Source organism: Siniperca chuatsi, linkage group LG22, assembly GCF_020085105.1.
Source record: "Siniperca chuatsi isolate FFG_IHB_CAS linkage group LG22, ASM2008510v1, whole genome shotgun sequence".
In the NCBI taxonomy this organism is placed as follows: Eukaryota; Metazoa; Chordata; class Actinopteri; order Centrarchiformes; family Sinipercidae; genus Siniperca; species Siniperca chuatsi.
This window is the reverse complement of record NC_058063.1, coordinates 11,343,062-11,367,867: the sequence shown is the minus strand read 5'-3', so window position 1 is coordinate 11,367,867 and position 24,806 is coordinate 11,343,062. Positions and strand designations below refer to the sequence as shown.

Genomic DNA, 24,806 nt, shown 5'->3' with positions numbered 1-24,806 from the left:
ATTGCAATCATATTGTTACAAAACCTGTGATCTTGGACTGACTACGTAAAGAAGATTCATACTAAATCGTCTGAGAGGGAGAGATACACTCCCCCCAACTCCCCTCCCACACACATACATAAAAAATCTAAATATGCATGTTAGTAGCAACATGTGGTTTAAAAAGGGGAGATTTTAATCTGACTAATTACCAAATATGCATATAGCATGGCCTAAGGCATGTATTGAAATCATGTGCTGCTGCAGTAACAATTCATCATGTGGGTGGGGAGTGGGTGGGGGTGGGGGGGACTGACTGCCTCACCGTGCTTCATTCAGACATGATTGTGAATGCCTTATGGTGAAAACAAAGCTTAGGGGGCCAGTTCTATAAAGCTGAAACATTTGCATATACAGCACTGTAGTGTCTAACATTGCAACATGTAATCTTCTGCCGAGTCTTTCACAGCACCTCTTGTGTCATCAGAATGCAGATCTGTCACATATGCAAACAGCTACATGTATGTGGACACGTTGGATTTATTTTACAGGCGAGGGATAAAAAGCATATGTTGCTCGTATAGATTTCACAGTGTGGCTTGGGAAAGGAAAAAGTAATTAATTTCAGAAACTGAGTAAAGCATAGGTCGCTGCATTGTCTCTCTGCGTGGTTTCTGTTTGCCCTTCCTGCTTCTCACATTCCGCCCACACCCCAAATTACTGCCTGACCCCTGCTGTTGTGCAGTGTGGGAAACCCTGTGGTATTGCACGCCCACCATTTTTGCACCGTGAGCTGGTCTGCCGGGTTACTTAGCAATTCTCTCTCCACTCTGCCAGACACCACAAACATATACATGCACTACGCACACGCGCACATTATGCAGCCTAATGTAAACTAGCATCCACTGCCACTTGACCTTGCTGTCAATATCTGTCCTCATTAAACACCATTCGGCCAGCTGCAAGTCCACTTTAAATGGCATCATTCACCGTTTACCAAATTATGCCTGTGCAACCAGGCTGAATGAATGGGGAGTCTAATTCATTTATTTGGAAGATATACACAGGTCCTAGTATGGACACCTATAAAACATGCAGAGGTATTTAACCCTGCCCTGCCATTCTTAATGTTGCTGTCATTCATTCCTCTTGGGTTGCAAGTTCTGACAGCAATTTGGCAATGTCAAGCAGTCACTACTAATGCCATGGGCTGCAAAGGCCATTCTTTTATTCCCCAGATCAAGCAGGTATTGATTTTTCACTCATTACAGTAGAACATAAAAAGGGAAGGGGATTTCTGAGTGCCATGCCAAATGCCAAACAAATTGTTACTTGGGAATAACATGGAAGCGAGAACACAAAGAAAACTGGACTTTAAACCAAATCAACAATTCTGTTCAAATAAGGCTACATGTCAATGACAATGTGAGAGCCACTAAAACTGCTATGCAAAAAAAAAGGCATTCAGAAAGTAGCTATGAAATAAGCTGACATTCAAATGACAGCTGTGGAGGCCACCCTTAGGATAGGTATAAAAACGGAGTAATTTTTTTCATGCTTTTTCAACTGCAACACTTTTATCTATTTTCAGGAAGCATTGTGTGGCTTGTGGGAAAAGCATAATCCATTTCCAGTAAAAAGAAAAAATCTGTTCAAGCATTAAACCCAAGGCATTTTTAAGAATCTCATCAAAACCATTTTCAAGGCGATCAAACTTTTATGTGAACGTCAAGTAACAGAATTACTTAAACTACACATTTTGCTGGCAATAAAATTCTCTATCATTCTCTCCTCCAGTACTCAAAAGCAACACTTTTTCATTTTTAATTTTTCTTTAATTTATTCTAATTCTCCCTATACTTTAGACTAAACTGAATTATGTTTATCACTACGTATGGCATTATATTTTCATACCAGCACAGATCAAGTGCAGTAAACGTGCACCGGGGACGTACTAATGTCAACAGGCACAAACTGATGTTTTCCTGCCTGCCCCTGTTTAGTACTTTTGTGGCCTTGCCTTGACATTTATTGCACCAGTATGTGCAATACATTCCACATTCCACAGTTTGAAGGATGTTGTACGCATTTTTAAACCCTCATCCAGTGTGATGAGGCATACTATCTTGCACAACCAGCACTAGGCTCTAACAAAATAAACACACAAACGAGGCTGGAAATAAGAGTTTTTAGCCATGCTAGCAGTGTGGCTATAGGGATGGCAATGTCAGTCGCTCCACCGCTTTGGTCCAGACTGAAATATCTCAACAATTATTTGATGGATTGCCATGAGATCTTGCACAGACATTCATGGTGCCCAGAGGACTTTGGATCCCCTGACTTTTCTTCTAGCTTCACCATGAGGTTCACATTTGTGGTTTTGACTGAAATATCTTGACAACCATTGGATGAATTACTGTAAAATTTGGTTCAGACATTTATGTCCCCCTCAGGATGAATTGTGATCACTTTGATGATCTTCTGACTTTTCCTCTAGTGGCATCATCAGGTCAAATTTTCAATTTGTCTGATACTTTGGTTTATGACTAAATACTTGCAAAACTAATGACATTCCAACATTTGGTGTTTTGTGCTAATTTACAAATGTCAGCATGTTAACACGCTAAACTAAGATAGTGATCATGCTAAACATTACCTGCTTATCATTGTCAGCATGTTGCCGTGCTATCGTTAGCATTTATTTTGGTCTAAGACTCCTAAAAGTAAAGAAATGCAGAATTATACGTTTTGTATATGAACATTCAATGTTTTTTTGCGTGTTATGTCTTACACAATTTATGGCCACGGTCACACAAATATAATACATGTGTTTTGTATAAAGTAATTTAGCAGTTCATGTCCTTTGTATTGTATGACATGCGCTGTATGTATATGCAAAATATACTGTACATGTAGTATGAGCATAGTACTGACTCACCCAGCCATGCAAAAAATAATTAAAATGTATGTATCTTATTACAAGTGGCCACAATAATCTAAAACAAAAGACAGACATAAAAGAACTGAATAGGAGTCAAAGACGTAAATAGGAGTAAACACCTGCCAAACAACTAGGGACCATCATTTTACCAATTTGGAATTAAGTACCCTGTTCACCTGCACCTCACCCGTAGTTATTGGTTGGGAATCAGTTGGTAGTTGGCCCACATCTGTAACTTTAAGCCTTCCATCACCCACTCATATTACACCTCAAAATATATAAAACTTGTTTTCTTCTCATTGAGCTGTACAAAACAAAGCTGAGGGTTTACTTTCACCAGAGTGAAACAACGTAACGCTAATCATCCCCTTACTTCACCTTCACAAAAACACAGACACTGTTAAAAGTTATTTAATTTAAGTTAATCTAATGTTGCATACAGATGCATATATATTTTACAGCTGCACTGAAGTGCTGTATCTGCCTGTACATTATGCCGCTGCAAATGAATGATTGACATCTACCCACTTCAAAGCTCACTTATTTTCAATGCTTCAAGAGGCACCTCACAGTCACAACAAAACAGTACATGCCTCAGTAGGCTACAACGAACTTTCTCTCGCTTTGAAATATGAGCTCAAATAAATCATTTGTTAAATTAATTAAGCAAATTAGGTAAATCCAGGGATGCCTTGGCGGATGGAGCCGGCTCCCTGGCACAAGGAGATTAATTAAGTGCATCGGGTACGGGAACAGTGAGACTGACGTTGGAGTTTAATGTGCTTGTTTGGTTAGATACAGCTAACCTTAGCATATTGGTGCTGATACCTCAACGTGAGCAACAGAGGGTGTTTGTAAGGTGCATGTTGGCTTGGATTTGACTTTGTGTAAGCTCTGCAAGAGAGTACAGGGCTGCGTGAATGAAAGAAAGGGATAGGGAAAAGCAAGATGGACGTTAAATGTTCATTTTTTCTACACACTTTTGCAGAACTGCCACTTACCTGACGCTGTTCTGAGAGCTTCAAAAACCTACAAACACACACATATGCTAAACAGATGCGCTGGGCACACATCTGGCTTGCTGTCTCATCCATCACGCACCTACCCCCCCCCGGAAGGACGATATCTGCTTCCAGGCTTGATGTATGAACTAGTATCTGACCATGAAAAATATGGTTCAGACTTCACGCTTTCGTCTCTTGGATTGGTCCACGAGCTGTCATCCATTATAGCGGCTATGTCTCCGAATCCATGGGGTGGTATTAAATGGAATGAATATAAAATCTTTCCTAGAACATTTTACATGCACAGAAACGCATGATTAATGTGCTGCTCAGGCATGGCCAGAGTGTTTGGGACATTGCTTTTCTATTGTTATTCACTGTTACCAAAACAATGACAAGGATGTGTTTTACTTATTTTTCAACCCAGTGACTGCATCTGTGATAGAACCTTTTATTAATCTTGCAGGACTTTGTAGCTATATTTACACACACACACACACACACAAAAGGATCACATGCAAGCCCATACACAAGGCAACAGACAAACAAAATACACATAACTCCACCCATACAGCCACACATGCCCACCGCTCCTTAAGCTGCAATCTATCATTGACTTTTTTTTCGCTGCTGTGATGCTTGTCCAGAAATATTCCTCATTTGCTGGACAGCTGGATACGTGTTGACATACAAATAAAGACAAGAAAGGGCAGGATGCTGTGCAGCTCCAATATGTGCATGTGTGTGAATTTTTCTGCACACATGTTGTGATTATTATATGTGAAATGCAGCATGTGTGTCAACAGAAACTAGTGCTTTTCCCTGTGTCTGATTCCATTCATCTGTGCACATGTGTGTGGTGCATGCCTGTGCCTGACTGTATATAGACAAAAAGGACTATAGATCCAGAAGTAGGCCAGCATTCTCTGGAGTACACATTTCCAACGCTCTCAGGGAGACACGCACAGTGACATCGTGGTGAATATTCCCACTAAAGCTTCCCCAGCTGCGGAACAATTTACTGGCAACATCTGGTCATGTCTGCTTATAGCATCAGGGTTGGGTTGGGTGTTAAATGATTGCTTTTTCCTAATAAAACTGCCAAATTATTTACTTGAGATGTCAACCACTTAATCTGGTGTTCAAACAAGCCCGAAATGCTCAAATGTGGTTCCTTTAGGTCATTAGTTACAGCACCAAAAACCATAGCTACTAGACGGTTTGTCAGTTTGATGTCACCTATTCATAGGGGATCTATGAGTGATTGATTGTTGGGGTATGAGTAACAAAGCAGAATGATTGATCTAAAGGACTGGGAAGGTGTTTTTGCACGTTTCAGCCCATTTATGACAAATCATGCATGCATTGCTGCTGACCATTTTCCAAACCGTTCAAACTGCTTTAAAGATTGATGAATGCTTTTTCCTACCTTTTCATACCATACTGACATAAGCTAAAAGCAATGGCAGCCTGGAAGGTAGGGAAATGCAGTCACAAATCCAGAAAACTATGGTATGCTTGGAAAAAGGATTACTGCACTAAAGTATATTAGATTTGTGGTAAAAAGGCTATAACGTGCAAAAACACAACTTATTCCTTCAAATAAACTGGCTGTTCACACTGGTGTCTAGAGTGGACACGTTTCAGCCGCATTTCTCAGACGTCCATCTTCTTTAAACCACTTCACATCCATCCTCCATGACACTTTCTAATTGGCTGAGGCTGGTTGTCCTAAAGTTAGTGTTTATCCAGCCAAATGGACCATCAATATGCATCTCTCTATAATCCAAAGACATGCTTAAATGCTTTTTGTTCCGATGGCACTGCTGGACAATAGATTTCTAGTTAGAAGACTGTGTACCCTTCTTTAAAAAAATGTCTGAAAGTGCAGCTAAAATGCAGCAGACAGACAGACAGAAGATTCACATGGATAGGTCGAGTGATGCTTACATGCTGCGTGATTGACACGGCTGCTGTAGACAGCACTTTAGAGTCAATGCTAATTAAATACAAGATCAAGAGGTTAAAACAATAAGGACCAATAACACTGACTGCACACAGGCTATCTACTATACTGTTCTGTCTGCATGGGCATGCTTGCCTGTCTGTCACTCCTAACTGTGTGGGTTTGTGTGCCTTGGAATTGATGTTGAGGGTTACAGCAAACACAAGAATATGTAGGTGTATGTTACTATATCTCTGTAATTTCTCTGAATAAATTGTACTACGACTCGTTAGAGTTAACATAATATTAAAAGCAGGTAAAACAGCAAGTAAATGTTGAAAAAATCTTAAACTAATACATATGTTGAAACTAGAAGAAGCACAACTGGAAGAAAATGGGGAACATTGATGTTATTTTAACACTCAGAATGGTGACCAAATTAACCCACCAATAGCTGTTTTTATTTATTTTATTTTTTTTTTTTTACATATTTGTAATATTGCAAATCTCTTGCCAATAAATATTTGAGTGGAAAGAAAAGAAATATATGTTTAAGTATGAGCACTATATATCTCCATCTCACCTAGTTATTTTGAGAGATGCTGGAAATATAAACTACAGCAATGCTGCAGCTATTGTTTGCATTTTCCGTTGTTTTTGATATATTTGTGGAACCAGCATGTGAGCTTCTGGCTTATGGGTAGGCATTTCCCAAGGCAGCGGTGGATTGACATTTGAGCACGTCATAGTCCTGTACAGCTACGAACGTTGATGCAAGATGTTTTTTCCCCCTTTTTCAAAAAGCCCACATAACGTTAGCTATCAACCGTTAGCCCACATTATTGAAAGGGGGTCTAGCTAGCGTTAGCGATCTCTCTTTCATGAGTCCAATTGTGGCATGGGCAAATGACCAGACTGTTAAAACTGACAACAACAGGTAGCCCTGTGACTTCAGCACTCCATACATTACTCCATGATTTTCGTCACGACAGAGTTAACGTATAGAGGCACGATGTCACATTGGAAGTGCTCAAATCACAGATGGTTAACTGCCTGTGTAGCCTTTGGAGTTGAAGCAATATTACGAACCATACAGATATTGAACCAATTTAATTACCAGTACCCACATCATCAATTGAAACCAAAAATTCATACCCCTGGGAAACACTGTCGGGGGTGCATTTTTTCTTAAAAAGTCACCAAATAAGTACACAAGTTAAAACAAACACCAAGGATATATAATGATTTCTTAGCAAAAATTAATTTTAATTTCAGTTCGACTTGCAACCTCTAGTCCTCATAATCTGTCTTAGTGGCTATTTTGGCTGACTACTACTAAATCAGCTGGCTTATGATGTCTCAACCTCTGGTCAATAGAGCTCTCTAAAGAGAGATACATGACATATTGCTGTCCCCTGACATCTTTCTATTGAGCATTAAGGCAAAACTAACGATGCCGGAAAGTGTGCTTTCATTAGCACTGGATGGTGCGTAGAATTCACAGCACAAAAACAATTCAATTAGCTTCAAATCTCCCATTAATGGTTTTAGCCTTATCAAATTAACATTGTTATGGGCTATTGCCCCGCTCCCAACACTCCCTACATCTAAACCCTAGTTGATTGTGACCAACTGCCCCATCCACACGCACACACTTCCACAAACCCACAAACCACCCGAACACCGACGTCTTTTAATTTGAATTTAAATGACTTAATTTAGTTTGCCTCTAAAACAATCCACAGAAGGCCAAAGGGAAATGCTGCGAAACTACGGCGGTTTCCGTTTACCGAGGCAAGGGAAAAGAAAGACTTTGCAACTTAATCTTAAGATCTTAATACGTGAAATGATAAAAGAAGTATTTTTTTCTCCCCCTCCTGCAATTCTAGCTATAGTAATCATGCGCCACAAAGCCAAAGCAGTGTTAATGATTCTTTGAAAGTAATTTGAGTTCATTGCCAGGAGAGCAAGAGACTAAGATAAGAGAAAGAGGGACAGATCTAAAAATAGGTAGGATATCAGACAAAGAAATAGACAGAGAGTGTAAATAAGATAAGTGTTGAAAAAAGTTTTAGGGAGTTTAGGGAGTAAAAAACTGCTAATTAGCGAGAGGAGCTAGATAGACGCCAAAAAGAAGAAGACATAAAGTCAGAGGCCTTTATTGCCGTTGGCTGAATCTGGCACTTTAATAGCAAAAGGATGAAATTCTGATACGGCTTCAAATCATGCCGGTCACAAAGAACAAGGGGTGCTCACATCTGCACGTCCACATAGACACAAACGCAGACAAACACGCACGAGCCAAACTTACCCATAGCGGCTGGTGCGAAGAGGCTGGCGAGGACAAGCAGGCGTGCGGTCCACATGGCCTCCTCCTCTTACCGCCCGCTGCTGAAGGTCCCAGATGAGGTCAGTCTTTTGCTGGCAAATGCCCGAATCGGGTGCTTACTTTATGGCACGGCTCCCTCCACTGTGCCACTCTGGCCACAAGACCACAAGTCCTGTTGCTGTGATGCCAGATGCCGTCCAAAATCTGTCACAACAAATAAAAAACATACATGTTAGCTGAACAGAAGACTTTAAGTGAACAAAGAAACAATAGTGTGTGTCTTTTCCAGGAAGAAACACAACAGATGGATGCACCGCGGCTTTATCATCCTTGTGCGCAGTCCTTATGGCATTGTGGGTTTGAAGTTGTCTTCAAGTGACACAGTGCAAGTTGCTCAATCTCCAGTCAGATGAACTCATACCGGGTGTGATCAACCAAACACTAAGATAGTGCAAACCATAAAATGTATTTTTGGATATGCTGTTGATGTTTTGCTCATATAATGTGTTAACTCCTCCACCTTACCAACAAATCACTCCCACAGAGAGACAAGGAGTGAGCGATGAAGCACATGCTGCTTTGGGCTTTGGAGGACAACTATGCGTGTGTATGGAGTATATGTTGTGTACGTCTTTGCACGCGCATATGTACTCCAGACCTTGTTTGTATTCTTGCGAGGCCTGATGGTAAGTGACATAAGAAACGCGGCGGTGTTTTCCCTTTCCTGTGGGCATGAGCCATAACTTCACAGTTTGAGTTGTTGCACCTGTGAATGTATTTGCGCTTCCTAAGAAACGACTACTGTGCTTCGCTCCAAAATTCCAGTCAGCAAAATGGCTAACAAGATACACTCTGAAGAGCTGAATGAGCCCGAGATGAGGCTTGATCTCCTCTAAGCTCATGGCGTCACCAGTGAACTCCTTACACTGGAGTCATCGCTAAGCTATTGCTAGTTAACATAAAATGAGTTGCAAACCTCAAATTCAATTAACAGGGTGTTGGTTTGTGACTGCTGTGAGATTAACACTTGGGGTGTGTAGGGTGTGTAGATATTCAAAAAACAGTGCGTGAAACTTTGCAACTCCACATCTCATAAATCAAGTACAAATATAGAAAACTATGTACAACGAGGATACACTTCTTTTCAGCTATATTCTGATGAGATTATCCCCATCAAACCCATATCATGATATTAAGGTTAAATCAGCTGAATGATTAGGCAATCAAAACCCCTCTATTATCCAGTTTCAACCATGATCTGCTGCAGAAACATAATCTCTGCGAAATGATACAAGCCAAAGAGCGCACACAATGCTGCCATCCTCTACCCAGGCATAATCCTTGCACATTAGGCAGTCCATACTGCATTTAATATTGCAGGGAGTTAATTCCATTGTGGGACGCCAGAAAATCTGGTTACAAAGGTCAAAACGTGAGCACTGCATCAAAGGACAAGGCACTAGGGAAGCTGACTGACATAAAAACCTCAAATTATACCAACACTACATTTTAAATACACCTCCTTCCTTTCATCAGACTCTCCACATCCATCCCCGTATGGAGTTATGCTTCTTATGTCACTAGCAGTGACATTTCCCCATCTCAAAATCTAGCTCATAATCCCAATTCAAAAATCCTACACTAGAATTAATCAGATTGTTTTTTTGAGCAGATATTAATGGGTTTAAGAGAAGGGCAGCAAGCCTATCATAAGACTCTGCATAAACAGACCATTTGGGCAATATTAAAGAGGTTAAAAGTCGGTGTGCTCATCAGTAAAGTCTTGGCAGAAGGCCATGAGTGAAACAAAACTAGAGCTTGAACACCTTGTCTGAACCACATCTACTGTATTGTTGATTCCTTCAATGTGTGTGTGTGTGTGTATATATATATATATATATATATATATATATATATATATATATATATATATATATATATATGATGGCAGGACTTTTAAGACATTAAAATAGCAATGTTAAAGAGTGCATTTGATGAAAGAAATATCCTTGTGAGTAAACAGCGATTTTAATAAAATGCTCTGACAGCTGCAGGAGAGTTAAATTAAATATGACATCAAATCAGATACTGTGACTCCCTTGACAAAAAAAAAATACATTAATCCAGGAATAATCACATTCTAATACACTGTCCAAGTGGCAAATTGGACCTGAAGTTTATGCTGTCGGACAACTTCTAAATTGGTGGCAGAGATACAGACTAAAAAGGAGGCACAGGCACAACAACATGTTGAAAATATATTACTGACAAGATGATCTATCACTTATTTCCATTGTATGAATATTGGCATATGGCTTTTTTGTCAGTTTTGCACCCATACTGTCACAAAAACATGCAAGGAGGAAGTAGCAAGAGATAAAGGCTGTTTCTATAGCGGAAGACAATGAGAATTTGTAGCTCCCTTGTGTGACCGTGTAAGTATCTGTGTGTGTTTGTGAGTGAGACTCTATGCGCCATATCTCACAGCACAACCAACAAAGCAGAAACTACATGCACAGGTGTTAACTTTGAAATTATCACATAAAATGAAACACACTTCATTATCACAGTTGTTAATTTGCTCGGAGAAAAATAACGTGTGGGCTTAGGTACAGGAACTGCTATCAACCGCAGAAAAAAAGAACACATCATAAATGCATATTTATGAGAAGGGCTTGGACCCAGTTCAATTTAAAAAAAAAGAAAGAGGAAGTAAAAAAATAAAAATAAAAATAAGACAGAGCGGTAGTCCGGCATTGCCAACTCGTCTTGTATTCCAGAAGGAGCCTGATGATACATTATGGTGCTGACGTTTCAAGGGTACTTGTTCTGAGGGGGGATTTTGGATAACTCCCTAAGATAAGCTGGCCAACATTTAGCGGGCCTAGCAGCGACCACAGCTTGTGTTCTCAGCCACATCAAGGAGACTTCTTCATTACTGCCTTGCTGTTTCCTGCAGAACTACTTTTTCTAATCAGTGATGATGTTGTTTTTATTATTTTAGCAATCGTGCGCGTGCCAACGGGCTCAGATGAAACCTGACAGATTTAATTAATTGACTTTTCTATCTAGTTAAAGCTAAACGGAGCTGGGTGATATAGACAGTTGGATCCAAAATTAAGGCTGTATTCAAGGGGCTTGTAAGTAACGGAGACTAAAAATGCCAAAGAAAACACATAGGAAGTTTTCTCACACGTGGTACAAGTTCAAATATACATTCAATATTCCAAATGATAAAAACGCATTTCCGGAAAGGTGTTCAATGAGACCCGTGTGAGTATAAATATGAGAATATGAGATTTCAGCGTTATTTGCTTTTTACATGTACTTTTCATATTTAAATAAACAACTAGTTGACATATGAGTCACTGCCTCTTCAATGTGATTGCTGAGCAGCATCACTGCAACCTGCTCTGGCTCTAAAAGAAGAAGCCAAATCCATTCTGAAAGAAGAATGAGGGGGTCATGAAAAATCCTGCGATTATCGGGAGTACTATTTTTGTACTTTATTAAAGGTTTTCATCGAAATTTCAACTGTAACGCATTATTTCCGAATCCTTTTTCCATTCCCCCATGTAATGGAGTGGCAGAACATCATGTGATAGTGTAATACAATTTACAATAAAACAGGTCTTAGTGGTACAGTATTGTTGCTAGGGATGGGTGAAACATTTTACCATCCTAAACGTAATTTGATATTGAACATAAATATGTATCACAATATAATAATTTAAATTCAATTGAGGCACCATTTAGAAATAAAATAACCAAATGTAAATGTATGTTTTTGCTTAAACCAGTGAATTCAATACCTGAAAAATTAGGATATTCCAACACACTGATGCAAAAATCCTGTTAATCCAATATGGCCATAAAGCAGTCTTGCTTATTGATTTGTAACATTGCCCCACAATACAACTACAGATATTAAAGAGGTAGATAAATCAAAAAACTGTTGGCAAATTTCTATTGCCTCACAGTGTATATAATTATATTGCCCAACCGTACCTATAGCCATTTGCCAATGCGTTTTCATTCTCGATTAGTCTGACGGTTATTTTCTCGATTAATCAATTAATCATTTGGCCTATAAAATGTCAGAAAATAGTGGAAAATTCCCACTAATTTCCTAAAGCCCAAGGTGATGTCATCACATTGCTTGTTTTTTCTGCCCAACAGTCCAAAACCCACAAATCTTCCATTTACAATCACGTAAGACAAAGAATAGCAGCAAATACTGACAACTGAGAAGCTAGAACAAAGGAAGGTTTGGCATTTTTGTTTGAAAAATTACTGAAACAATTAATCAATTATCAAAAAAGGTGCTTAAAAAAGTTGATTATTTTTCTGTCAACTGACTTATCGAGTAATTGTTTCATCTTTACTGATATGATTGTCATAAAGAGTGTTACTTCCCAAGCCTGTATGCATTTTTAAATGGTAGCTGAAATATATCTGGACATGTTTTTAATCAGCAAATCTTGTCAGATGATTCCTAATTTTACTTTCAGGTCAGCAGTGTCTAGACATTTTCATTTCAAATCTTTTTAATGATGGATACAGATTTCTTTACGTGCACTGCTCTCATCTCTGTAACCTGAATGTAAACGGTGACATAGCCATCACACTGCTGCACAGCACCACCTGAGGGCATTTCTCCATCTGTTGCTTTCTAACCTAAGGAAACCAAAGATGACTTTCATTAATCAAGACGCGTTACATACAATGCTTCTGCAACAAAGTGAAACTTGATCCTCAGTGTTATCTGATGGGGGCATATTAAGTATGATGTTACTAGTCATGCCTGCTTGAAGCCCTCCCACGTAACACTATGTAATGAAGTGGGATCGTGTTTCCGGGTTAAGTACCATGTCTCAGATTTTCAATTGTTTCATGTCCAGATGCTTATCACACCAGCAGGGAGGACTTTTTATGAGACAGTGTGTTTATGCAAATGAAGTGTCTCATATAAAATGAATATTAATCAAGCACACTGTCTGCGTACAGTTTGATTGATGAGCACTCACTCGGAAATGTTAGGAGATGAGCTGAGATGATTAAAACAGAGATGATCCTCTCCTTCTAGAGTTAAAGATTATTTTTTCTACTTGGTTGGGCCTCCAAACTATGCTCATGGTTTAAAATTGGGCAGCCAATTTTATAATACTAAACACAGCGGAAATGTCAAAATCATGCTTTTCTAATGCGACTTGAAAGGCGTGAAAAACCGAAGGTAAATGGAGAGTGCTCTTTTAAGGCACTGTGCGCATCCCTGGAGCTTGACAACGTGAGCAGCAAGGCATTCACTCATACAACTGGTTTGCCACAAGGGACCCCAACACAGCTAGCCAGTGACAGGCAGATAATAGTGCTAACTTTAGCCTGCACAGTCTCTGAATGGTCCTATATGATAGGCTTGTTGAGTGTGACTGATGGCTTGGGTTAAATAATGGGATGGTCCCTTCTCCCTTCCATGCGCACAAAGGCATTGCAACCCCTCCTGACACACAAAACACTTCCCATATGCAAGACAATAGAAACACAATCCATTAGAGGAAATTACTTGCACACACAATAAAAAAAACCTAGCTACAAAACAAATAAAACAAATTACCATTACAAATATTTAACAGTACACAAGCTTACAATAGGGATGCGTTATATTCCCACAAGGGACAGAAAAAAAAAGCACAAAGGCCTGAGTGGACGTACAGTCGGGTGAATGAATGCAGATAGATGCATCATTTAAAGGCAGGGCAAATCTGCCTTGAGACAGTTCTCCATTATAATGCAAAGCTCAGACACTATCCATTTTCCACGTCTTCCTTCTTTCTATCCTCCCTTTTTTTCGCTCTCAGCATATCTCGCCTAATGCAGCACAAATGTATCCCAGACAAAGGCAGAAAGAGAGGAAGAGGCGGGGTACTAGGCAGGACAGGAAAGAGAGAGGGATGGATTATCAAGTATTGGGAAAGGGAGGAATGTAAAAGATTGAGGGATGGAGGATAAGAGGGTGGGAGGACAGACAGAGAGAAAGAGAATTCTGTGAAATAAATGGGAAAGATGGATGAAATGGATTCATTGATTAATTTAAAAAACAGCAAATAAAAGACAGAGATGAAGATGTAAAGGAAGAGGAAATTAGCTGATATTTGAAGGTCATGAATCCATAAATCCAACGTAGTGGCTCAGGTGGGTAGGTTACCATGACAACCTTACCTGTTGGCCATTAATCACCTACCAGGAGCAACTGGCATGCTGTGCTCACAAACACTGCAAATCATTATGAGGCCAGGCTTGATTTTGGATGTGAGCTAAAAGGCGGCACATTATATGACTGCAGGGGACTAAACTGCATTGTGCATTAGCAAAAAGACTCCCAATTTTCACAGCCATATAACAAAGAAAGAGATATTGTATATGGATTTTAAACACTGTGACCTCAAAGGTAAATTCCACGCACTGTATGGATTTCTTTTTAGACAGCGACATCAGTATAATGCCAATGTGTTATGCTGACAAGAGCAAGCTGACAGTATTGTGAGTGAAATGTCTCAACAACCATTGGCAAACTTAGATGGTGACCATGTTAAACATTATACCTGCTTAAAATAAGCACGTTACTATTGCCATTGTGAGTATGTTAGCATGCAGATGTTACCATTTAGCTCAAAGCACGTATAGCCTTACAGAGCACCTAGAGAGGCTGTAGCTGTGTAGAAACTCAGTTGAAGCTATAAATACATCTGAATAAGATGATAATTGGTTAATTCTGTTTGGCTAACAGACCGTACATCTAACACAGACCTCTTGTGGATGTTTTCAAAATGGACAACATATGGACAGTTGCAAACCACATGAAGCACTGTAACTATGAGCTCTACAGCATACAAAGAAACACAATACAGGCCACACCCTTTCATACGTGAAACAAAGCCGAACCAAGCCATTTTTCTAATTACTGCTATCATTTTCAGCACAGCCTGAACTCGGTCGAGCCATGTTTGGAGGGTATCTGCTCAGAAAACACAGCAATTTATTTTCTTTTTATTTTGTATTTGACTTTTTCAGGTCTCAATTTCCCTGCATTTTGTATTCCCTCTAACTGCATTTGCATAATTTTCCCATAGACACTTCATTCCTTCATTTGAGAAGGGAGAAAAAAAAATTACACACACACACACACACACACAAAAAACAACAGCAATTTCAGCTCAGCCTCTGAATCAGGGGTACAGCAAATTCCAATGTCAATAACACTGATCCCAATGGTGCATGCATTTCAATATCATTATCTGATGCTGAGCCAAGTGCACAGAATATAATGAAATCTTGAAACATGAATTGCATAGCATCCCTGGCTAGGCAAATATGATGCACAAAAGTACATAATGTATCATGCTGCATGCACTCAATACATGCTTGATTACAATGTTAATTCTGCCTTCCATCTGGTCCGGCATGTCTGTGTTAGTGTTTTTGACCACAAATTGCTATGGTGTGTCTAGGTGGCATAATGATTGTAGCACAAGCATTACCGATGGCAAGAATATGTTGTAAATGGTCTGGAAATGAGAGGTATGACTGTGTCACAAGCAACCACAGTGGTCATGACCACAGGGAATTCAAATGGGTTCCACCTGGACTCCACTCACAGCTAAATAAGAGGCAGAGCGGGAGAGGCGGGGGGGAGATCCAGTGGTTTGAACAGAAGGCAGGTGTGTGTATGCTTATGTATCCATCAATGTCCACTAAATGTTCAATTCATACATATAAATGAAAAGCTGGAAAGAAGTGGAAAACATTAGCAAAGCCATTGACTAAGGAAAGGCAGGGATAGAAATCAGAAACTCAGTTTCAGGCAATTCAGATAATTGACTGCCGCGTCATTATTTGCTCACCAGGTAGTTTACCCATTTATTGCAGGTAATACTTGCGCAAACAAGCTAAAAGCTCTTTAGACTTAGTGAGCCTATGTAACTTTTGCTGGGCAGCAGCCACTATGAAGACCAATGACAATTACAGGATACTATTTAATGTTAACAGGAAACGCAACAGTAAAGTACGATAGCACAAGTAGAGACGAGTGTATTATTCGGCAAAGTATAAAGTTAACTAACATACTACTGGTCATACCAGACCAAGTAAGGCTGTAGCAGCAAACCCCCTCAATATGTTGAATTAAGAAAGTGAGCCTTTTATTGCTTATGGGTTCAACTTTTATTAGTAAGAAATTTAATGTAACATTTCGTCTTTGTAAAGTTACATAATCTCGCTTTAAATTACAGAAATGTTAGATTTTTTTTTTTACCAGATCCTGCATTCCATTATTGATGTATTATTGAGATCATTTTACTCTTACATGACATAACATTTTAAATATATTTCCAAAAACTATCTTATTATAATGAGTTACACCCTGTAAGGATTATAGTGACAGTATAATTTGTGAACACAGTGGGGAAAAAAGATTCACTGCTACACTGCCAAACACTTGAAGGGCCCTTTCATTGAGGCTTAACTGCTGACATCTTTTGTTAGAACCTGCTCTGCCTATTATTGTCTGAAATGTCCTGGTCCTAGCAGTGTTCCTGAATGTGCAAATATCAATATGAAAGTGTGAACAAATAATCGATGCAGCAATATATTGTGGTGTATTTTGTTGAAAGACATTATTGATTCACTGGCACAAATACTGAAATGCATTCTTTTGTGATCGTTTCTTTGTCCAGCTTTTAACCTCAGTTGTCTGTGGGACTGAAATCACTTAAATACAATATATAAATAATTCTGGCTTTTTTTTATTTTTAGGAATGACTGTCTTGCATATATTGTCTTCCAATACATGGTATATTCCTGTAGCTGTGCCATCTTTATTTATCTCTAGCTGTATCATGAGTGAATGAGTCTTGTACTGTGAGTTAACCTTTGCTCCCAATCCTAAACATGGCTTGAACTTAATATCATACCAGTGTTCTGGCAACTCTGCAAAACATCACTCATTCAGAGTGTTGGTCTACATTCACCAGCTTATTTGCTATGCTGCTTTGACCTGAATGAGAGTAAATCAGCCTGACTGGAAAAACTGACTTAAAATAGGCTTTAAAGTACATAGCACATCTATATAAAAGACTCAAAGAAAATGTTAAAAGGTTGAAAAATGTAAGGGGAAAAAACTGAGCAAACATTCCATCCACTCCAGACTTGTTCTTTGTGGTCAACAATGGTCCATTTCCTTGTTGAATCAGGCGTTCATATTCACCTGGTGTTTAAAGGTAAATAGTCATCCACACATAGTTGACACAGAGGTCAAGGGTCATCATGGTGAATTGCTTTGCAGGCTCCTCTTGTGTTTTTACTTTAGCTTTTAGAAAATACAGGCTGAAATGTGAGAGAGCATCTCTTGTCAGGACCTCAGTGACCTTGCTTTGGAGTGATCGATTAGCGAGCAAGAATAAACTTGTGAATGCCTGGAAGAACGCTCGAGGGCCGACTTTTCAACTCAAAATTGAAAAGTTCAAAAGTGGAGGAAGAATATGTATAATACTACAAGGTATTCAGAGAAATAAAAGTAAAACCATTTTCATTTTAAACTGTTTTTGTTGCTGGTTTTCACGGACACTTCACAGTCAGCCCACGCAGGCCGCTGTGAAAAGAAACAACCTAGAGTACACTGGCAACAGCTGCCAGCCAAGATCCTATGAACCATTTCCGAATCATTATGGTTCAGGTCCCCCCAAAAAGCCCTACTAGTTGCCAACACTTCTTCCTCCTGTCTTCCCTGAGTTCAACTTATCACAAAATGCTCAGAAATAATCATCTATAATTAGGTATTTTGTTTTTCCAAGCCACAGGGAAGAGGTGCCTGCCGAGTAAAGTATCGAAGCTGTGGGGTCCCTCAGTCCTCACTCAGACTAGTGTAGAATGGAGTTTGATGAAAGTCTGATTGGTCTAGGCAAACATCCTCATGGGGTATGTCTCCGGACAAAGAGAGCAATACTCTCCTCTCTTGTCAAGGCAAATGCTCTCAGGTCTGACAAATCACGACTGGTCTCGAGGTGCCTGGTCTTACCATGAGTTCTAAAACCTGATGAGATAGCTGGAGCCCCCAAGGTTATATCAACCTCAATCTAAATGTCTACTGAATTTCAAGTAAGCTTCTCTTCTCCTTCTTGATATACTTTTTTTTTTCCTGCAGCCCTCTAAGTTCATTACATTCTCTGTAAGTGAACACAAAAGAAAAAGCAAGACATGAGACTTGCAGCCGCATAAACCATGATTCCAACTAATGTAGTACTTGTGTAATAGACTCAGCAGCATGGACTCTCATGCTGAGCTATTTACAAAAAAAAATCCATTTAGGATGTACTGGTTTAATTTCACTAGATGCTGACTAATTCTAATTAAGCCATTAAAGACTTAGTTTGAAGTACAAATCTGCTAACACAAGGGATTTAATGAAGTGAATTGGGGACCACAAAGAGAGAACCACACTGACACCATGTAGATGCCATCGATGGTTGTTCTAGCCGTGCTGCGTGAGAGTGTGATGGGGGAGGCGAGTTAGTTTGATGTTTTACGTGTCAAATCAAAACATGAACAAAGAGTAGATGTAGTACGCGGGGGGGAGGAGGAGGAGAGGACACTCTGTGACCTGTGTGCCTTTGTGTTTTTACGCACTCAGACACACTTCGGGGAAAAACACACACACACACACAATCCAGTGACCTTGCCCCGTGTCTCTTGGCTGAGCGGTAGAATGTGTTTGGGTTGGACTCAGCAGGCAACCTTTCTAAATCTAAAAGCGGAGGTCTCCCGGGGTGAGGCAGCCACATAACGGTTGGGGATAGTTAGCGAATGTCAGAGTACAGGAACAGACTGTAAACCACGGCTTTTACGGTGCTGTGATTGGAGCTTACACACATGTACACATGCATACACACTGTTACGGGCTGCTACATTGGGCAGGCTGTTACAGCCTTTAGTCCAAGAATTAAAAATGCACAATATGGATTCAAATAAGGGGTTTGGATAGATGGACCTGGAGGGCCTAACAATTGCGGAATGATTGGACTAGAAAGCATAATAATAGGGTTTGCACCCAGATCCTCTGTAGAAAATGTAATATTGTGTGTTTGTTGGCTGCTGGGATACACTGTGGAAGACAGGGCAAGTGCATACACACACTTTCTTATTCTATGACAAATGTTCTTACACAGTTGCTCCCTCAAATTCTCTCGCATCTCCAACCTCCTGCTCTTTCCTTTCTTCTTTCTCCGTCTCTCTAAAACACACTTTAACTGACATTGCGTAGAATCATCACGACTTGTGACCCAGATCCAAGTCCTAATTGCACTCTGGTGTAATGTTATTCGTTCACTTACACCACAGCTACAAACACCATTCTGCCCTCTCCACAGAGCGGATGAAAGCAAGTAAGTCATTAACTGCTTTTGACTTTCCACAGTACTGCACCCCAAATATGTGGAAAATTCACAAACCCACTCGGAGCACAGGCATTTTAAATGAGACTGCCTCCTGTTTATGCCAACGGGATAACAGAGGCCTCTCGGTTGATGGCACTGGCCTTTTAACAATCAATATTGAGCATATCAATGCTAAGAGGTCTCTGGGATCAACCTGTATTTCATTTGGCCAAAAAGATTGGCCCGTAAGGTTTTAAAGAGAAGTCATCCAGCTAGGTTTTTATTTTAAACCCATTTAACAATCTTTATAGTGTCTTTGCGGTCATTTGGTTAACCATTTTGGTCCAGACTGAAACATATCAACAACTATAGGATGGATTACAATGAAATTTTCTTTTTTTAGCACTGTCATCAGGTCAAAATTTTAACGTTGACAGTATTTTAGTTTAGAACCAAATACCTGCAAAATTGATGACATCCCCATCAGCCTCAGCTGTACTTTGCGTTTGGTGCTAATTAGCAAATGCTAACACGATGAACTAAGATGTTGAACCTGGTAAACATTACCCCTGCTATCGTAGAAAAGGTTTCAGTCGTAGTCATCTGGACACTGTTTTCAGAATCAAGACGTTTCGGCTTCTACCCCTGCTAAACATCAGCTGGCATCATCATTAAGAGCATGTTATCACGTTGATGTTAGCATTTATCATAGCACCGCTATGCCTAAATCCAGCCTCCCAGCTGCTACTGTGGATGTAGGCTCTCAGAATGACAACCCTGCCTTTTGAAAAAACCTGTTAGACAAAAATGTGATGCCTCAATGTCCATCTGCATTCCCGTTTGTTGTAAATTTTGAAAATCTTAGGGTTGTGTACTGACTCATGGCGTCAGTGTTGAATCATTTTGACACTGATGCCAATCTCACAGTGGCTCTTTTTGCATTGCTAATGATCCTCTTTGATCCAGAACCTCACACCCTCACAGACAGAACAGTATTGACTCCATTTCTGGGGAGTCCTGTCAGCCACCTCTATCCCATACTTACAGTGGTGTGCCCAAAGCTCAACTGAAGGAGACTTTCCACCCCTCCCTCCTTTCTCTTTTCATTCTCCTCATTTCATTTTTGTATCAATCCGACACTGGAATGTTATTCAACCTGCACAACAGGCCATCGAGAGAGTGTGGGGGACCACCTTTAAAGGAAACTTTGAAACTCTATCCTACCCACTACCCCTTTGCAATCCACCCCCACCTTGATTCCCCAATGAAGCTGGCCAAGGCAACAGAGATTTTTTTCTATATCATGAGTGCAGGGGGAGTCTATTTCAATGCCAGACTCTTTCTTTTGACTTAGACACAGAGCAAAGAGGGGTCTCTGGGACACTCCACAAGTCTGGCATGCAATTCCTCAACCAGCTGGTTTCAGCACAGGGGAGAGTCTGGAGGGGGGAGGGGAGGACTCTGCTTTGACAGACGTCCAATACACACAGCTGATGCCTCAGGCTGGCTAGTCTAATAACATCATCTGTGTGAGACAGTACTGGTGGATCTCATATTTATTACCCAATATGTCCATCGGGAGGGGTGGAAATATTGCAACAGCAGCCAACACCACAATGCTCATGTCAAGAATTTCAGAATGGGTATAGTTAGGCAACTCTTGGCAATGCTGGGCATACAAATTGAGAAATGAGGAAACCGCCTCACAACTAGCATAATTATGGTTGTCTCTGATTAACAGATGACTTAGAACTCCCAGTACAGGGGCTGTCTTCTCTCTAAAAATCTGTTACCATCTTGAGTTTGAGAGGCTTCATCAAATTTGATGGATTCTTCCAAACTGAGATTGAAAAATGAGTAATGTGATGCAGCCAATGGGGAGACTTAAATCCATGTGAATGGTAGATCCGAATCACATCAGTTTAAAAATGTAAATGTTATAGCCTTGTGTGCGAGTATAAGTATATCACTGGGCCCATTTTACTTGGGAGGTTTCCTTCAGTGCAGTTTTGTATAATTCACTGCTAACATTCACATTAAGGGTCTTTAAAACATTAACAGCCAAAAATAAGAAACTCCAAATGCCAAGCTGTAGTGTCTTCCATATTAAAAACTACAGTGACTAGCTGTTTTAGGAAATTACTTAGCTTTTTTTTTTAAATTGTAACTATATATTAGTGAATGTATATTTGTGAATTTAAAGATTTATATCTTCAGTAGGAACCAATAGGCTTGGGGCGGAGTGCCACAGACAGGGTAGGAAACGACATTGTGTATTGTGAAAGAGATTAAGAGAAACCTGGCTCGCATAGCAAGATTTTGCTGCAAAACAAAAGATTATTACTCATGCGTCTTTGTACCCAAATAATTAAATTGAAGGTCTGGCTAAACTAAAAGTAAAACACAAGATTAAGTCAGACACATTCACAGAATAATGAAAAACTGTCACTGTGCTTTCAGTCAAAATGCTCAAAAAGAAGCATCCTCTGAAGCGTCACTAATATCACTATCACTGACAATGCAATTTTGCTTGCTTCAGTTCAAAACACATGGAAGTGATTACTGACCATGTGCATGTAAATACAACTTTTAGAGTCATCATTATAGTAAATGTGTTCTCTCATTTCCTGCTTTCATGCCTGCTTTCCTCTAATAACCTGGATTCCTATGTGCATGTAAATATAGTCAGTGGGTCTGTGATATGAGTTTCCCCACTGGTTCAGCTCTGATGGAGCTTCCTACCACAACATATCCTGATGCCATCTACTCAGGAGCCTGAATTTTTAACAGCCCTATCACTGAGAATCATGCCTTTCATCCTTTTGACACAATGCAGCGACTGAGTCTCTGAGGTGATTGATGATGGCAGCATGTACTGCTGTGCTCCTGTTTTCTCTTGTCTAAACTGTGTGAAGAAGAAGCCCAAGAGCGTGAATTTCAATCGTTTCTGCTCCAATCGCTGCAACCATATCTGCATATAGCCGTCATCTGCTTTGACCCCGTATACTGCCCAGAGCTGAATCAGACGTCAGCCAAAACCTATTCCCAGTATGTGTACATTTCCACAGTACACAAGCACTGTGCTTTAGCCGTAATGCGAACATTACAAAGATTTCTCTGAATCATCATAAGGGAAAATAAGGTTCACAAAGGCTAATGCAAGGGACAATGTGAAGTAGGCTAGGCTGTGTAGAGTTGACTGTGAGAGCCTGATTCAGACCACACTTGGGTTTACTTAAAATCTCGATTTCATTGCCCTTTCTCCCTGTCAATTCAGCCACTGACATTTCTTTTCTTACTTTCATATAGTATTTTTCAGCATTGCCTTTAAATACAACATGGTTTTAATTTAGTTTTGGTAAGGACAACAGCACACAAAATATTTCCACAATTTTCCCAGCAGACATTCTGTCAAACGCGAGACCTGTCACCAGGATGGAAAGGGCACATGTTAAGTGGAGTGACAAGGAGAAATGTCCCCTGTTCAGTCTGACTCTGCAAATCATTATTCAGATTGAAGCACACCTCAGCGATCCAAGCCTGTATCCATGCACTAATGCTCGCTGCAAATGGCACCAATAACTCCGTACATTTGAGTGATTTTCTCCGTGCAAGCTGATGCTGACAGTTTCTTTCACGATCCCTTAAAAATTAAAATTACTTTAGTGAGACGAAGTAGTGTGTGTGAGTGTAGGAACAAGGCGAGCTGGAGACAGTTTTCAATGTGCAATGTAAGCATTCATTCAGATTTAGTGGACTAAAGTGATTATTATTTTATGAGTTTTCATTCTAATTAGCTTCAATGTAATGCTGCTGGTTAGCGCTTCAGGTATTGACAGAGCAATTGATGCTGTACATGGTTTCTTGTTTTTAATATTTTGTAAATATTTCTTATCATGTCTGTGAGCTGCATTCAGTGCTACAGTAAACCCCTCCTCACCCTAAAAGTCTTTACTTTTGTAACATTTAAAGTGAAAAAATACCATTTGAAAATACAAAAATGTATATGTTAAGCAGCCAAACAGGGTTCTGTTATAATGGAATAACGGTTACAGTTTCCTTGTACTAATAATACTAGGACTTACTAGCTATCCGCAACACAAGAGTAATACTGTTTATTATTTTCATGTTTTCTACACGGATCATGAACTGGTGAGGCTGCTGGCTTCTGCCTGGGACATGTAGCGTTAGCCTGTCTCAGTCTTTTAGCATGATATCTTGTAAGTAGCCATCAAGTGCATATTTAAGACCCCTTTTACGACGTTCTTGTTTAAGGAGTTAGCAGGAAACATGTAAAAGTCAGTTGGAGATAGCGTTTTAAACTAACTCATGGAGCAAATGTTAGCTTAATTAGCTCGCTAGCTACAGCTGATAAAATCTGCTAGCTCTCATTTCAGATGGCAAAATCAACAGTTGCTATGTAGAAATGAAATGCTTTTGTCTACCTCTGTCTAAAATCAAGGACCCATTTTAAAAAAAATTAATATAAATCCCGAGGGGGACATCTGCCACTGTTATTATTGTAAACTGCAATATGTGCCGCACGAGAGCAGAAAGCTTGACAGGCTTAGCAACAGTAACTAAAGGTGGGCTTAGCAAACAGTCAATTGCAGCCTGAAAAACTGAGTGCATTTACCTCATTCAGGAGCTCGGTACCACATGGAATCTGAAACAAGCTGAATATTACCACACTTAAGTGTTTACACTCCCACTGATTGGCTGAACAAGGAGGACCTCTGGCTAAATTGGTGGGGGTTTTTTCCCTCTTCTTCATGTGGGATTTGAGTAGCTCTGTTTTCCCACGGCTGTATGTCAGTACTGTGCAGCTGCAACCAAACACACAAGGTGTACATGGCAAAATCAAAGTATGTCTGCATTCACATGGAGCACATGCACATGACACCACGTCGACAGCATGACTCGCACATTAAACACCAGAGCACAGTTATTAAGTCAAGGTCTGAAACTTGGCTCACGTTTCATGCTAAATTGAGTGTGGGAAGCATGAATGCACATCTGTGTTCTTACGGAGCTTGTGCATGACAGGATACAAGTGTTAGGTGCATACCTCAACTCAGTACAAATGTATTGACTGATAATGTCTAAACTATGAGTCAGACTTGCATATGATATTTCCCACCAAATAAACACAGCAACACCCTGCAGGTCAAGAAAAAAACCC

General features: G+C 39.9%; 1 protein-coding gene across 12 annotated transcripts in view; it reads right to left on the bottom strand.

Annotated features, from left to right (window-relative positions):
- LOC122870064 (adhesion G protein-coupled receptor L3-like) overlaps nucleotides 1–24,806 on the bottom strand; it is a 214,476-nt gene that overhangs the window by 144,390 nt on the left and 45,280 nt on the right. For all 12 annotated transcript variants that reach the window (XM_044183768.1, XM_044183778.1, XM_044183779.1 and 9 more), the window contains exon 3: nucleotides 8,181–8,402. In XM_044183768.1, coding sequence (XP_044039703.1) covers nucleotides 8,181–8,235 — 55 coding nt within the window. In that variant the 5' untranslated portion in view covers nucleotides 8,236–8,402. The remainder of the gene's footprint in view (nucleotides 1–8,180; nucleotides 8,403–24,806) is intronic.